The 17,123-nt window shown below is 37.7% G+C and overlaps 1 protein-coding gene and 1 long non-coding RNA gene across 2 annotated transcripts in view; both read right to left on the minus strand.

The window, feature by feature from the left end:
* Positions 1–17,123, minus strand: part of LOC111193531 (uncharacterized) — a 78,573-nt gene that overhangs the window by 26,043 nt on the left and 35,407 nt on the right. The gene's annotated exons all lie outside the window — the stretch shown is intronic.
* Positions 6,011–8,028, minus strand: sox1b (SRY-box transcription factor 1b). Its single transcript, XM_022674704.2, has 2 exons — positions 7,123–8,028; positions 6,011–7,026 (listed from the first exon to the last, which is right to left on the minus strand). Exons 1-2 carry the CDS (start codon positions 7,721–7,723, stop codon positions 6,584–6,586), a joined length of 1,044 nt encoding a protein of 347 aa, XP_022530425.2. The 5' UTR covers positions 7,724–8,028; the 3' UTR covers positions 6,011–6,583.

Genomic DNA, 17,123 nt, shown 5'->3' on the forward strand with positions numbered 1-17,123 from the left:
AGGATCATAAGTGCTCTTATGAGCTTTAAGTGAAGTGTGTTTTTTATTAGTTCCATTACTTCAGCATGAAGTACAATGTTGTAATGAATAGATATAAGGCATTATGAAACCGTTCTTTATAAAGTCGCGTTATGTACTTATGAGTTATTAAAAATCTTATGAAATTCATTATATGGTAGTATGCATGCCATATAATAAATCAATGCATTATGTATATAATAATGTGTAACATCAGATCAACAATTCATTAATGCAAACAATTTTAATCTCGTTGTGGTGATGATGGCGATACTGATACTGGTGGATGATGATTGTGTTGCAGAATGATAGTGGTGTTGATAGTGCTGGTGGTGAAATCATTAAAGAATGTGGAAACATGTATATATGTATGTATGATTAATTCGATGGTTATGGTGGCAGCGCTGATAGCGGCAGTCATGATGTGGTTACGGTTCATAATAATTACGCTGGTGATGACAGTGGTCCTGATGATGGCCATGTGGTGATTATGATGGTGTAGGTGATGGTGTAGATAGATGGTGGTGGTGACTGTGATGGTGGACAAGATAAGTATGATGGTGATTGTTGTGGTGAGGATGGATGTTGGTGGGAGCTTTAATGTTGATGGAGACCACCCTAGCGATGAAGGGCATATTGATGATAAAGTGATGATACAATTTTAATGGTTATGTATTCTGAGCTAACTGAAACAAATTGTGAACTCTTCAGACCCACAATTTTCTATATTCAGAGTTAGTTTACAGTAAAGTCCACTTCCCTCTTGCGCACCTGCACAGCTTCTCGTTGTCTTCAGGATTTCGCTGATGTTTGTAATCAGCTTTGTAAGGCCACTGAGTGCAGCATGGATGAGTGAGAGAGTTTCCCACTGCTGAATGCCTGTCAGCGCGAGGCGCAGCTCCAAGCCACGAGCAGTGCCAAATTCCAGCAGGGAGAGAGAGAGAGACAGAGAGAGAGAGAGCAACAAATGACTAAGTCGACCCTATATTCCCAAACACTGGTACTGCCAATGCGTTGTTCCCCAGTGATGTTCATTTGGAAAGAACATGTAAACTGTGCTTGAGTTTGATAAAGAAACTGTGCACTGAGCGAACAAAGTGGGTGAAAAAATATGTTGGAGGTTTTATACTGAAGTAGATGCTCTGGTAGAAGAATCTAAGAAGCCCATGATTTGGAAATGGGAATTAGCATAAAATAAACGAGTTTTGACGAGGACTAACGTGTATTTCTCTCTCCCTCACTCTTTTTCTCTCATTTGACATTCAACAAGATGCTGAGGAGATTTTAGGGGGAGCGCCCTCGTCATCGCGCCCCGAAACGGCACATAAACCCCCCCTGAAAGAAACAAGCCCAGTCTCGCTCCTCTACGAGAGGTTGTGGATTAGGCAAGAGGCTGCAAAGATTGTGCAACATGTCAGCGTGTAATTGGCCGATAAGACTGGGAACGGAAGGGAGCGCGTTGGCCCCGCTGCCGCTTCTGCTCGCCGCTAATCTCGCGCAGCACAGTCGCCCCTTTCCAATCTGTCTCCGTAATCTTCCGTGGCAGAACGGCAACCAATGGCGGCTTGGGCTGGGTTTTTAATTAATTTATTTCATTTTTTGGGAGAGCTGAGGAAATATGCTGGGGAGTGATAAAGCCGATGCTAATTAGGGACATTTAGGACGAGGAGTGCAAGGGATCTGGGGCTTACAAACTCGGGAAACAAATAAAAATAGGGTGAAATTATTTTTGAGGTCTTAGACTTTTACTAAATATGGCGTTTCTAGTTATTGATTTGGTCGCTGTGATCTACAAAATTTTTTTTTTAATCATTTTAATCCAGGGCAACTTTAAGATGATGAAGTAATTGATTACAGCGCGTTTCTTTTTGAGTTTACTTAGTTTAGTCGACTAGGATTTTTTTGTTATTTAGCATCTCTGTTTGGTCAATAACACTTATTAAATTGAACTTTAAAAAATATTAGTATTAACGGCAGCTGAAATTAGACATTTTTAAGTTTTCTGATTAATACCAAATGCAGACGTAACGCCATCTGAGTATCAATGTCAAATAAAAAAAGGTAAACTGAGTGTGAAAAAAAATTGAGTGATGAAACACATCTCAAGTGTAAAGTGCAGATCATAAATGCTATCAAATGATAAGATGGGATGAACAATTTTTTACATTGAAAATGTCTCTAAAAGTTAAAAAAAAGTTGAACATCTATTAAAAGGCTCTTAGAGGAACAAAACGTGGATGTCCTGTCATCCCAAAAGGGACCTAAATATTTAAGATTAAACATCTACATAATATAAACCTCACTCAAATAATGAATGCTTCCTACAACCATACCGCTAAAGCAAGGCCACAGGAAGCATTAGATGTTCCAGAAAAAGATCTGGACCACATTTCATCGCCCCAGTAAATGCAGCTATCGGGTAGGAGTGGGTTAAAACGGTGTTTTGAAATTCGAAAGTTTGCACTGATCTCTTGTTTCTCCTGAAGAGAGTGTGTAAGCGGAGTTTGCCAGGGAAGGGAAGGCGTGCTGATGGCTCGTGTACTTGCAGGTTTACCACAATGCTTATCATATTGGTGCAATAAGACTGGAGAATCGCACCACGTTTATGTTATGTGATAAAATTTGCGATACAACTTGAGGGATGAATATGTATCTGAATTGTTTTAAAGTGGTTACAAAAAGTAGCATGAGTTACAGAATAAAAAGTAAAGTAAAATATGTAATTGTGTTAAAGCAATATATTTTAATAATGTGCAATCACCTGGCAGACGAGCCTTATTTTATTTTAGTTTGTGAGGGACCCACGCGGTAAACTAAAATAACAAAACGATGCTTTTACTTAAAATGCGATGAGTAGCGTGTTTGCCTTGATCTTTTATTATTATTATTATTATTATTCGAATTTTATATTCAAATAGAGTATAAATAGTAAGTAAATAAAAAAAAATAATCAGTGCCCCCTATGTTTAAGTTTTGCGCGCCTATGCATTTAATACTTTAATAAAATAAGGGAAAACTCAATAAGTATAAGTATAGAACATCTCCAAAAGTTCTTTAAGGTTTCATATTTCTCCAATGCATGATTCCAATGGCACCTTTACATTCGTGATTAAACCTCCACATAAGTTAAAAAACCAAGTTCCAAAATGAATAGGATTAGGGAACACAGAACTCTTTATCCAACTGGTTTACAGTTTTAGTATACGCCTGTTTGCATATTCCTGCTAAATTACTAGGATAGTGAATACAAGAATGCTTTCAAAACAATCTGCTGTAAAACATAAATTGCACTCTCTCCCACCAGATATGATGGTTCTCAAGTTATTCTTAATATTAAAAGTTAATAATAACTGACATCTAAATATAGCCTCATGTTGTCATAGTATATTTTAAGTAAATCTATATACTCTTAAAAATGCGTCTATAAAAAAAGTAAATTGGTAAATAACCTTTACATCCACTTCTATGATTATTCTATGGCATTATTAAAATAACTTTGGTATCACCTTTATTTTAAGAGTGTATAGTATTGGCTCATTCCTTGGACTCTTAAAGAACTAAATAATCAAAATTCTACATTAAATACATTTATATATCAAAACAGGATTCAACGTATTTGCTGTCTTTTGCATTAGGTGGTTCATTTGCTACATTACAGTGAGATTGTCATTATGCTATTCATCATATAAAGAGGTTAATTTATATACTGGTAGCTTTTATAATGTGAATTAAAACACCAAGTCTTGTGAGAATACACTTAAAAAGAAAGATGTAAAATGGTTATTTAAAGACTTTAAAACTTTAAAAACTAGCAAATTCGAATAAGTGAACCAAATTGGTACAATTTTGCCTTTTTTTTATAAATGTACTGAATTGTAAGTCTTAAGACAGCAGTCAGGTAATAGAACAAACACATTTACACATAAGATAAACACATCCCCGTTACATTTATGTATTGGCTGGTATAATCGTGAAAGATTTTTGTAACGATACTGCCTAAATGTAAAGGATGTTTTATTAGACTTAGGAAATTTACCTACAGATCATTTGAGTTAGACGTGATTATAGATTAAGTAGATATAGATTAAGTTACAGGCTACAAGTTGTCTGTTTGCTGTTACTACTACAAAAAAATCGTTGCAAAAATACATTGCAATTCCAATGAAAAGCAAGAACTCGCTTGGTGGGTTAAAATGAGGAAAAATCCTCCACCCCAACACCCTGCCAAGAGCCCATGAAGGAGCGCTACTTGTTGCAATGAAGGCCTTCATTGCAAAAGCGTTGGCTGACCCCAGGGTTAGATCTCAGGGTCTTCTAATCCCCCTCCCCTACCCTCCCCAAACACAAACCCCTCTGCTCACCCTATTCAGTCTAATTCGTCTCCCACCCTGCGGACCCTTTCCTGACGCCCCTCTAGGGAGTCACTTACAAATGCAACTTGTCATTTTCATTTGCCAAGTCCACGGCAATAAACTAACAGGCGCAAAAACACACACTGTGTTATCCCAAACAGAGCTAGGAGCGGAATAAAACGCGCGTTTTGTGGAAATAAACGGCAATATTTAATTCAATTAAGAGCCACTGCACTTTATTATTGCAAGGTAAATAAAGTGATGAATGTGCCCTGTTGTTCCCAGACGGATTTAGCTGAAGTGGAGGGGATTTAACACGCTCACAGACGCTTACTAAGAAAAAGACAGAAGAGGGTGTGTGTTCGTCCGACAATGAATAATGCGCCTTTCTTTGAATTTGTTGATCTTATTTTTTCATTGAAGACACTTTATTTAGAGGGGCCCTGCCCTTTGACCGATCTTGTCCCCAGCCCCAAAACAAGCAAAACAGAAGCAGCACCAACTCTTATCACATTTTCTGAAATACGTTTCTATACAAGCCTTTACAATTAACCATTAAAAACAGAATAATTGCAACACTCAATGTCAACCCAGCGCATATTGTTCTGTTAACTTATTCATACTTATTAATAAGTTCATTTAAACACTGGGATACACCTATGCAAGTCATATTTTACCATGAGGAAACTTACTGAATTTCTAATATTATACAGTAATGAGTCACAATTTGGTAAAAGTTGGTTTGAAATTTCAATTATAAATTGAAGCTTTTTCTAGTTAATCGCCATTTAGCGCATAATGTGATTCATAAGCGTATAACTGTAACAAGCGGGCTTGGATCTCCAGAAAAACTTAAAAATGTCCCTTTGAGCAAGTTAAGTGATTTTGACTTTTTAAAAGACCCAGCGAAATTAATTTAAGTTTATCAGGGAATCGAGCTTGGTACATTTATTTTTATTGTGTACTTAAATTAGCAGCAAAAGATTTTTCATGATGATTACAACACTGTTTTTTTTTTCAATTTGGAGAAAACAAAACGCGTCATTTTGAAAAACAGCAAACAATACAAAAAATGCAATGTAAAATATTTAGTATAAGGGTTAAGAGAGGTTTAAAAACAGCCCTCTCTAAGCTAGAAATAAGAACGTCACTGCTTGCTGTATTAATATTCAATAGGGTTGAAACAGAATGAGATAATGCTAAAAACTTAAATTTGTGGCGTGTGATTATATTGTCATGACAATGCAATATGTTTTACAAATATATTAATTATAATAATAATAAAAACGTTTTAATATAAATGAAAACATGTGAACTGTTACGTTAAACAAAAGAAAGTAAATTATCAATTATTAAAAAATAATTTAAACCGTATATTTGTTTTAATTATTAATTTGTCCTTTCACCCAGACATTTTTCTTCTCCTTTACTTCCTAAACATCCAGTTTTTTTGCGGTTAAATTTTGGTATTACGGTGCGTTTGTTTACCTCAAAGTTCTGTTTGAAAAACAGGTGAAACTTGTTGCACTGTCTGCGGCAACTTGCTGAGAAACCAACCGTCATTATGCATATATACAGGAGGTAGAAACGCGTTAAAACCATACCATCCAACAAGACGAAATTAACAGGTATATCCAGAATAAGATTAACAGCTGTGAAATTTATTCGTTTCACACCAACGCAAAAAATGTCATTTTCTTGCAAAAAAAAATTAAGGAAACTATTTACAGTGTGTATAGGCCTATCAGTTCTCTCTATAATATATGCACCATTTACATGAAAAAAATACAACGACCAAAAAGAGAGAAAGGAATGGATCAGATACACAGGCTTAGTCACGTGTTTACAAACCGAAGAACCTTTAAAACACTGTGGGCATTTTTATGTGAAAGGCGGCCTCGTGTTTAAAACGAGCTTCAAAGAAAATATCAGAAAATTAAAAATGAAAATGGTCAAGATGTCCCAAAAATATCTAGACTGCTGGCAGTGTTCTTGTTCTGGTAAAAATGGGGACATGCTGAACCCATCAGCTTACTTTCAATGATTAAATAATAATAATAATAATAATAATAATAATAATAATAATAATAATAATAATAATAATAATAATCACCTTTAAATTTACAACGAAAGACATTCTGTACAAAAAGGTAGTTATGATCTAAAAAGAGGTAAATATTTGGTTACTTCTTTCTCGATGCTTTTTTTTTCTTTCAAATGTGTGTTAACGGAACGGTTCCGTTAATGCCGGCCGTGGCGCTTTGGTAGTGCTGCGGCAGCGCGTGCAGTCTGCTCTGGACTGTCTGCTCGGCAGCATCTGCGCCTCCGGCCGCCGCCGCTGCCGCAGGTAAGTACATGCTGATCATGTCCCGCAGGTCTCCGGGACAGGGCGCGCGGGTGTGTGCGGCGAGCGGCGGGCTGGCACTGGGCTCGGCCTTGACCAGGGAAGTGGCGCTCTGGTGGTGGGAATGGTGCTGCGTGTACGCGAGACCGCCGTACGGCGAGGCGGCCGAGGCGCTCACGTAGCCCGGCGAGTTCGAGATGGGGCTGTACTGTAGCGCGCTCATGTCGTAGCGGTGCACGGACTGCGCGCTGTGGTGGGGATGGTGGTGAGGGTGGTGGTGGTGCGGGTGCATGTGGTGCGGGTGCGCGCCTCCTCCTACTACTACGCCTCCTCCTCCTCCGCCGCCTACTCCTCCTCCTCCACCTGCTCCGCCGCCTCCTCCTAACCCACCTCCTCCCCCTCCTCCACCCGCTCCTCCGTGCGGTCCTCCGTAGGCCAGCTGCGCTTCCTGCATCATCGCCGCCGCCGCCGCATAAGCGCCGTTCGTCCAGCCGTTCACGTGCGCGTAGCCCGCCGCGGCACTCACGCTGCCGTTACCGCTCAGTCCGCCGGGGCTCTCGAGACCTCTCTGGTTCATGCCCGGTGCCCCGAGCAAACCACTGGCAAGCGAGTACTTGTCTTTCTTAAGCAGCGTTTTGGTCTTCCTCCGGGGCCGGTACTTATAGTCCGGGTGCTCTTTCATGTGCATGGCGCGCAGCCGCTTGGCCTCATCGATAAACGGCCGCTTCTCCGCCTCGGACATCACCTTCCACTCGGCACCCAGGCGTTTGCTGATCTCCGAGTTGTGCATCTTGGGGTTCTCCTGGGCCATCTTGCGCCTCTGTCCACGCGACCACACCATGAACGCGTTCATGGGCCGCTTCACGCGCTCCTGCCCCGCTTTGCCCCCTCCTCCTCCTCCACCTCCTCCTCCGCCTATAGCCAGCGGACCCGCGTGCGACCCCGTCGCGCTCCCGGTTGTCTGCGCACCCGGCGAGTGCAGGTCCGTCTCCATCATCATGCTGTACATTCACCCGGTTTTTAGGAGCTCCTTACCCGCGAAAAAAAAGCACACTCATTCACTCTCCCTTTGCAGAATAAAAAAACAACAAACAAATAAACAAACAAACAAGCAAGAAAAAGCCGCCGATACAATCCACAACGATACGAGTGTCAAGTTGTGTCTTCTTGATCTCTTTTTTTTCTCTCGTACTTTTTCTCTTTTTGGCTTCAGTCTTCTTGATTTTCACATCCAGAGCGATGAAAAGCCTCTTTGAGCCACTTTTCGGCGACGCTCTAGTAAAGTTAATGGCACCGCGCGGCCATACGCTCTCTCTGACAACTGATAAATGAGACGCAGCCGACCAATGGGAGCGCGGGAAAGGAGGGGGCGATTTGCATACGGCTCTTGGTCACGTGACGCGCGCCGGGCGGCTGTAAACAGTTTGAAAATTTTAGACGGTGTGCAGATATTTAGGACCAAATTACATTAAATTGATGAAAATAATCTAGAAGCTTTTATATTGCGTTGATAAAACGTTGAAACGGAACGAATTTTTGAATATTTGCATAATATAAAAGGCAAAAAAAATAGCAGAAGTATAGAACATTGTGTGAAGAGGTTTTAATATCGTGTTTTCTAGTTTTGTTTTGATTCACAATTAAATATAAAACGATATGAAATGTTAGATAAAAAAAAACAAATACAAATATTGTTATTATGTCTAAATAAAAAACGCAATTGATATTGTGTTCACTGATATTAATTAATACTTATATGTCTTCGGTTAGTTTATAAATTATTAATTCATCAGTCAAGTCAATTGTGTCAATTTTGTTGGTTGAAAGTTAGCTCAAATCTCATACTAACATTAACATCCAATTAAATATAATTAGGAAGAAAAAAAAAACAAACAAACAAATAATGGAATGGTGGAAATAAGATTTATAATCTAAAGGGGGAAAAACTCAATATTTTAGCAACATAAAAAAGTAGGAGATGTTGTGGCGACTGTTTTGAGATTCCACAATCTGATAAAATCCACCCCACGCCTACACGCGCGCACACACACACACACACACACACACACACACACACACACACACACACACACACACTCGCGGTTTCTCACAGCTTTTTGTCTGTAAAATCTGAAAGACTCTTTTCAGTCGAGCCACAGGTGCTTCCCTGTTGGGGCCGTTGCCAAGTAACGCGCGACTGACGCCCAGCGCACGTGCCTGCGCAGCCTCTTTGTCCGCACGTGGCTTTTTGGGGGGCAAAATGGGCAGAATAGGGGGGTTATTACTGTAGAAACAGGATCATTTGGGTTATTCAGAATAACCGGAGCTGCGTGACTCGTTTTACTGCGTGAAAATGCCCTTTAAACGCAAGGTTCCGACAGCGCGGCTGATGACTGTAGATGAAGAGCAGCAGAGTGAGACTGAAATACAGTAAAGTGGATTAAATGAACGCTTCAAATAATCCGGTTTCAAATCTTCAGTTAAATAGGGCTTGTCGCTTTCACTGCCTACGGCTTGCCTGTTGCTTGTATGAAACTTCTGATCTACAATAACTTAATAACTAAAAATTAAAAACAAAACAAAACAAACAAAAAAAAACATTTAAATAAATAGCACAAAAGATCATTTAGATCCCATTTCTATTGGTCTTTTTTTTGTTAATTTCAGACCAATTTAAATCATGTCAAAAAGTTTAAAACAGCAAAAACAGAGAACATACACAATGTTAATTATTGTTTTGCCAGTTTAAAGCTATACTTTTAGTTTCCTTAAAAAGGACGTTGCAATTACCATGCTCTTTTTCATGCATTATATAATTTTAATAATATTGTTATTTGCTCTTCTTTCACTTCGTTTTTTGAACTGAATTTATGGAGTGGAAATGTCGATATATTTCTAATTATTGCTTGAAAGCAGACTTCAAGCATAAATTGGAAATATACCGATATATCGTTTTGAGGCTGGACTGCCTCAAAACACCAGGTTGTCCAACTACTCTGCTGCTGAGCTTGAACAACTTTTACGCGTCGACCTAAACAAGAAAGAAACAACAAGGTCAAAGTTCAACCATAAAGCCAAGAAATGTCCTAAGGAATATTAGGTCCCATGAAGAAAAGCGTTTCTCCGCGCACTATGATGCCACGCAGGGAGAGCAGTGGAGGGGGGTCGCGCGCGCACATCACTCAAATTTCACACCACACTTGTTCAGAATATCTCAATTAATTGTTAATTGAGGCGAAAAATAACAGCCTAAATATCGCCGTCAGTGCAACGCAGTTAACACGTTAATCATCACACTCATCAGTGCAAGGAGAATAGACATAGCCATTATGCAATTACGCCTTATTTCTGTCGAATTACACTATTGGTTTAACAATTATTCAGGACAGTATATCCCCACCGGGCCGCGCTGATAAAGTGCGCTGGAAGTAAACAGCGCGCGGAAACACTGGGAGGCGTCAAGCATTGTGCTCAGATCAGATGAGCTCATATTCAGACTGAATCAGGGGGGGACCCCCCCCCCCCCCCCCCTCTCCCTCTAAACACGTCCACATTTACTTCTCATGCACTGTGGAGAAATGAGTGCTAATCTTCGCTAATCTTCTGGACTGTGGGCTGTATATGTAAGCAGGGGTCTTCCTTTTTAAGGGACCTTTTTAGTTGTGTGGCATGAGTGTCAGTGATTAAAGCAATGCAAATGTCTGTTTGGAAGACCAGAAGCCAAGTTTGCTCATCAAGGAGAAGATAAGGGTTTTTTTTTATTAAGAAAGGGCTAAACAAGAATTTACCGAATATACATCATAAGGACATACAAGAACAACGACTACTACTGCTAATAATAATAATAATAATAATAATAATAATAATAATAATAATAATAATAATAATAACAGAGGAAGTTTAAGAAGTAAATTCACAAATGATTAGTATCAACACCATCTTCGTTTTCATAATTATAACCATTATAAATGTTATTAATATAACTATTTTAATCAATAATGTAATTAGAATCGTAATATTGATACTAGTTAAAGTAATAGCAGTATCAGTATTGATTAAAATTATATACAGATTCGTATAACATAATATTCAAATTGATCGTTCAAATACTAAATAATAAAAAAATATTAAAATAGGCATACGAATATTATTAATACAACTTATTATAAATACAACAGCTACTACTACTACCACTACTGCTAATACTACTACTACTAATAGTTAAAATGCGAACAAAAAAAATTACATCGCCAAACTAAAAATCGTAATAATAAAAACGATAACATTATAATAACTTATACAATAATTGTATTAAAACAATTTACTTTATTTTTAAAGTAATCAATAATAAAATGTGATATAATCAAAGCGGAATTGTTTATTATATAATATATTAAATATGGTTGTTATTATTATTATTAGATACTGTCAAGCGCCCCTCAATGATGAAGATATACAGATTCCCAAGGCTCGCGCCATGCTTCATCTTAAAAAAGAGAGAGAGAGAGAGAGAGAGAGAGAATGAAAATGAGAGAGAGAGAGAGAGAATGAGAGAGAGAGAGAGAGAGAGAGAGAGAGAGAGAGAGAGAGAGAAAGAGTGCACGAGCGCAAAGCTCCGTTTCAGTCCGCGCGGCCGCCAAAGTGACTCGGAGAGTCTCTTGAACTCGGGAGCGCGCGCTTTAAAACGAGCACCATCTGTCAGGTGCGCGCTCCCGCCTCTCCACCGCCTTTTAAGCGTAATTGGGCGCGGGGAGGGCGGGGGAGGGGGTGTTATAGTGGGGTTGGGGGTGGGTTTGTGGGGGAGATACTAAGTTCCATTTTTCTGCCCGTTTTCCAGTCCTGCACTTATTTATGCGCAATTTTCACCTCGTCAGTGTGACACAGTGTGAGTGGAGAGCAGAGGAATATAAAGTGGGGGAATTGGCACCAGTGGGCCAACCAGCAAACCACACCATACCACCACATCACTTCACACTAAACCACACCACATCACACCAAACCTCACCAATCCACACCAAACCGCGATTCTAGAACCAGAACACCGAGGCACAACAACTGAAAAGGCAGTGGTTTATTCTCAGCCAGGCAATATCTTACAAATTCACAATTTTCCCTAAGTTCCATTTATAAACGAACAAACAAACAACAAAAAACAATGCTTTTGTGAAACACAAAAATGTATTACTACTTCTTACCTTTCTTTACTAAAAATAAGAAAACAGATGTATTTGCTACTATGTTATCTTCAAGGTAGCTAGCTACACTGAAGCGTAAAAGATCTCCATTATGATTGCCTGCCTCCTTATTGTACCTGATTTAAGAAGAAAAAGACCAGGTTGTAAAGCTCCTTAAAGCTACTGGTTTTGTTACATTACAAATACATTAAAAGCAAAATGAGCAGTGTTACAATTAATTTGTCATATATAGAATAATTTGACTATTATGTATTAATTTGGACTACAAAAATGTATTTACCAAAAACAAAAAAAAGCATGATACTTGCCAGTTAATTGGCTCCTACTAAAAATTCTTATGAGGTATGTATTTAGTCTAAAGCCCTAACAAAGTTCCTCTCTGTTTTACAAACATGGTTCAATAAGACCAACCCATTAAAATGTTCTTTACATTCTTCAAGTTTCAAATGAGTCACTGCTTTCTGTAATTAAGACTTACTCATACAGCTTTGGAAAATAATAAGAGACCACTTAAAATAATGAGTTTCTTTGATATTACCTAATTAAAAACCTCTGGAACATATAATTAAGATGAAGCTAGATGATCACAAGCCATCAAACCAAGCTGAACTGCCATAAAGTTATCCAAAAGCAGTATGTAAGACTGGTGGAGGAGAACATGCCAATATGCATTAAAATGTGATTAAAAACCAGGGTTTTATTCCACCAAATATTGATTTCTGAAATCTTTATGTCTTTGAATATAAACATGTATTCTTTGTGTTATTTGAGGTCTGAAAGCTCAGTATCTTTATGTTTTTTCTGCAAATAAATGCTCTAAATGACATAATTCTTATTTGGAATTTGGAAGAAATGTTGTAGTTTATAGAATAAAACAGCAATGTTTATTTTACTCAAACATGTAGCTATAAATAGAAAAAATAGATATACTGATTCAGAAACTAATTTAAAATTAAAGTGGTCTCTTAGTTTTTTCCAGAGCTGTATGTTTCCTAGCCTTAGACTCAAAGAAACATTATTTATTGCTGCAAAACTGTAACTGAAGTAACTGAAAGTAAATGTATTCATGCTTTAATAAAAAATAATAATGAGACATAATACTAAAAATACCAAAACATTTTTTCTGAAACATAACTCTGAACACTTACAATTCTCTCCCAAAGAACAGGCTACGTAGGCTGGCATACCAGCATAATTGCAGTCTGGTATACAAGTATATAATCACATATTACTAATAAATAGGCTCCCTCTCCTCCAATACCGCTTCAGTGTTGAGCTGATACAGGAGACCTACATGAAACTGCATTTGTTGAATAGGCTCCAATTTTTGACGGCCTATTCAACTCAACAATGGCCTAATAATGTCTTTTATGTGTTTTCAGTCGGAATGCACTGTAGGAGCTATACTACAGAGCAACATCATTCACTCAACAGAAATATTTAGAGTTTCCACAATGCAGGTTTAAAGAAACTACATGCCAAGAGAATAAAGCCAGTGTTGTATTTTTTTCCTGTAAGCCACAAAAAAAAACACAAAAAAGCGTTCTTCTTTCTGGACCAATGAAATGCCTGTTTGCTCAAGTTTTAATTTTCAGAGTTTATAGAGAAATTCAACATCGTCTACCACTGTTTCCAGTCAAAACAGAAAGAATTCTGTATTGGGTTATTGTTACTGTCACTTTTTCACCTTTATATATAATTTGAATCTAGTGTTTTTCATATTGTGTTCACATTTCATGATGAATTGACCAATAGAAGTGAGTCAATATGCAGCACCAGTCAAATATTTAGACACACATTCTCATTAATTTATGTTCTTTATTTGTATTGTTCACTACATTGTATGACACACACCCACTAACTCATTCCAGATTTTAACTTTATTCAACATAATTCACTTCAACTTAAATGAAGACTTAGTTGATAAATCACAAAACTGTTGAGTTAAAATAAATGAAAAGGGCAAATTATCACAACTTATTGTTCGGATTCTGCCAAAGAAAGTGTATGGTTGGCCTTTAAAGAACATTTGTAAAAAGACTTTATACTTTAAACATTAAACAGCTCACTAAGCCTAGCACAATTATAATTTTAATTAATTTAAGCAAGTTTGACATCGGTTATTAAGTTGGTTATTATTTCAGAAATTAATCATAATCCAGATCCAATTCAGGGTTCTTGCACCATTTTAAAAGTGAAATTTAATGCTTTTTAAGTCATTTTTAAGACCTTAATAAATAAAATTTAAGACAAATAATGTAGTCTTAATTTCTTTGGTTTAAAATAATGTATTGTATTGAAAATCAAAACTTAACATTTCCCATTTGTTCTGATTTTTTTTCCATTGTGTACGGTAACGTAGCTAACCCGTCGCTAACGTTAGTAATTTAATTAGCTTGGCGCTAATGTGTTTGCTGGCTTGCCGCTAATGTTAGATAGCTCTCCGCTAACCTTAGGTAGTCTCCCCGGTAATGAAGCTTACTCGCCACTAACGTTAGTAATTTAGCTAGCTTGCCGCTAAATGTTATGTTAGCTAGCTTGCCACTAATGTTAGCCAGCTCTCCGCTAACCTTAGTTCTCTCCCCGGTAATGAAGCTAACTTGCTGCTAACGTTAGTATGTTAGCTAGCTCGACGTTAACGTAGCTAGCACTCTGCTAACCTTAGTTTTCTCCTGGTAATGTTATCTAGCTTGCCGCTAACGTTAGCTCCGCTATCCTTAGTTCTCTCATGGTAATGTTAGCTAGCTCACCGCGTAGTTAGTTTGCTCCCTGTTAACCTTAGTTCTCTCCCGGTAATAATAACTACCTCGCCGCTAAAGTTAGTATGTTCTTTCCCACCGGCATTAAACACTCCGTCTGAAAATGTAATATCTACAGCAGATTTACAGCAAATTTAAGACAATTTGAGATCTGTATTTAAATTTAAGACATTTTAAGACTTTTTAAGGACCTGCGGGAACCTTGCAATTGTTAAATATTTTGTTAAAGCATATCTTGTGAAGTCCCACAGGGTTCTATTTAGATGTTAAATATTATAGTAATATAGTTATGAAAGTGACACTAAGTAAAAAGTTAAATACATAATTCTAGATATCGAGTTCTCCTTTTAATTACCACATAAACTTTGACTAGTGGAAACTAAATTATGTATTTATTATGTATGTTAACTAAACCTCTATGAATATTGAAAAAACTTTTGACCTTATTCAGAAAGTTAGTACTTACAGCAACATCCCTGGATTAATGAATCCTAACTTATGTCATGAGAAATAATTAATTTACACCTTTATTATTATATAAGGACAAATAATGTCAAGGCTTTCTCTAATCAAATTAAAATCTTTGTGTTGAATTAATGCATGCAGTGTCCATCTGTGCGTGGGCCTTAATTAAGTGTGAATTCACCACTGTAGACAGAAAAAAAGAGAAAAACTTCTGAATAGAGGTTCTATTAAAGTGACCTGTAAAGGCTATTCATCTGATACATGGATAAAATAATCAATATGCTGTGGCCAGAGCAAAATGAAGCCATTCTGTATGATTTTAATTAAGGTGGTCAGAACCTGCTACACCAAATTCATCTACTGAACAGTTACCTTGTGTTTTATTTCTCTCCCCTTTATGACATTATGTACCAAAATGCGTTTCAATTAATTATTTTCCAGTCTCTCTTTATCCCTTAAAATGAAAAACTTGCTGTTTTTTCCATCCACCGTTTCAGATACACTCTCTCAGGACAGGGACTTGAGCAGAAATTCACTGTTGTTTTGACCCAAACTCGTTCATTTGTTGTTTTATTTCCATTCCTCATTTCTCCCATTAATTTCTGCCCATGCCAAATCCCAGACTTCCATTTGCCCAACAGCCACCAAACTGAGTGCACTCCTTCAGGACAGGTCCCCAAGCCATGATGCACAGACACTGACTTGCACTCATCTATTTGTCGTTTTTTCATTCCTCGTTCCTCCCATTCAGTCTTATGCATTTTTATATACTCTCAATCCATAGAGCTTCTGTGTCCCAACAGCCACCAAAACTTCCATAAATGTCCAGTTGACGCTTGTATTACAAAGTGAATGATTCTTTCACTAATCTGCAGCACTCAATATGGGCCCTTTCTTCAGTGGTTAACCCTTTAACTTCTGCTTAACTGTTTGGTAGATAGAGCACAACTGAGTCACCATATCTTATTGAAGGTGTTGAACTTAACTGATTCCGCCGTTTTTACGGACTGCCAGAAATGTGTTAAGGTGAGAAAAAAACACTATAGGTTACAGTATCTTTTAGGAATATTCCTTTTTCTTTCTCTTCCATAATTACTACACATACAGCTCTGGGAAAAAAATAAATATTTTTGATTTTACCAAATTGACAACCTCTGGAATATAATCAAGAGGAAGAAGGATGCTCACAAGCCATCAAACCAAACTGAACTGCTTGAAGTTTTGCACCAGGAGTTGCATAAAGTTATCCAAAAGCAGTGTGTAAGACTGGTGAAGGAGAACATTCCAAGATTAACTGAAAACTGTGATTAAAAACCATGGTTATTCCACCAAATATTGATTTCTGAAATCTTAAAACTTTATGAATATGAAATGAGGTCTGAAATCTCTATCTTTTTTTTGGGTTATTTCAGCCATTTCTCATTGTCAGACAATATTTTTATTTGGAATTTGGGAGAAATGTTGTCTGCAGTTTATAGAATAAACATCACTGTTTATTTTACTCAAACATATATCTATAAATAGCAAAATCAGAGAAAATGATAAAAAATCTGAAGTGGTCTCTTCATTTTATTTCCAGAGCTGTATATTGGATTGTTTTTGGTGTCATTTTTTTAAGAAATGGAAGAAGCTAAAGGCTAAGTCAAGTTTCTGATGTTGCATGAAAGTCTAGAGAACCTGTTGTATACAGAAATGATTGTAGCGTGTGATTTTTACACACGTACATGAAACAGACGTGCACGGTGTAAGCATTGCCCAGTCTGAGGGCCAAATTAGCATTAGCGACTCATCAGAAGATCAAAGGCCCAACAGATAAACACACATACAAGCGCTCACTTAAACACCACATGCTCTTACACACACTCATGCACGCACACATACACACACACACACACACACACACACACACACACACACACTAGGGTGCGTTCGCCGTGTGTTTCCACCCGCCTGCACTCCTATCCCTGCTGTTAGCTCAGGAATCTCTAAG

Source organism: Astyanax mexicanus, chromosome 21 (genome assembly GCF_023375975.1).
Source record: "Astyanax mexicanus isolate ESR-SI-001 chromosome 21, AstMex3_surface, whole genome shotgun sequence".
Lineage (NCBI taxonomy): Eukaryota > Metazoa > Chordata > Actinopteri > Characiformes > Acestrorhamphidae > Astyanax > Astyanax mexicanus.

Bases quoted from the DNA above. Each gene is read 5' to 3' on its own strand.
- sox1b (XM_022674704.2), bottom strand. From the start codon at position 7,723: ATGTACAGCATGATGATGGAGACGGACCTGCACTCGCCGGGTGCGCAG. The intron at 7,027-7,122 runs GTGGAGGAGGGG...TAGTAGTAGGAG, and splicing joins AGGACCGCACGGAGGAGCGG to GAGGCGCGCACCCGCACCAC.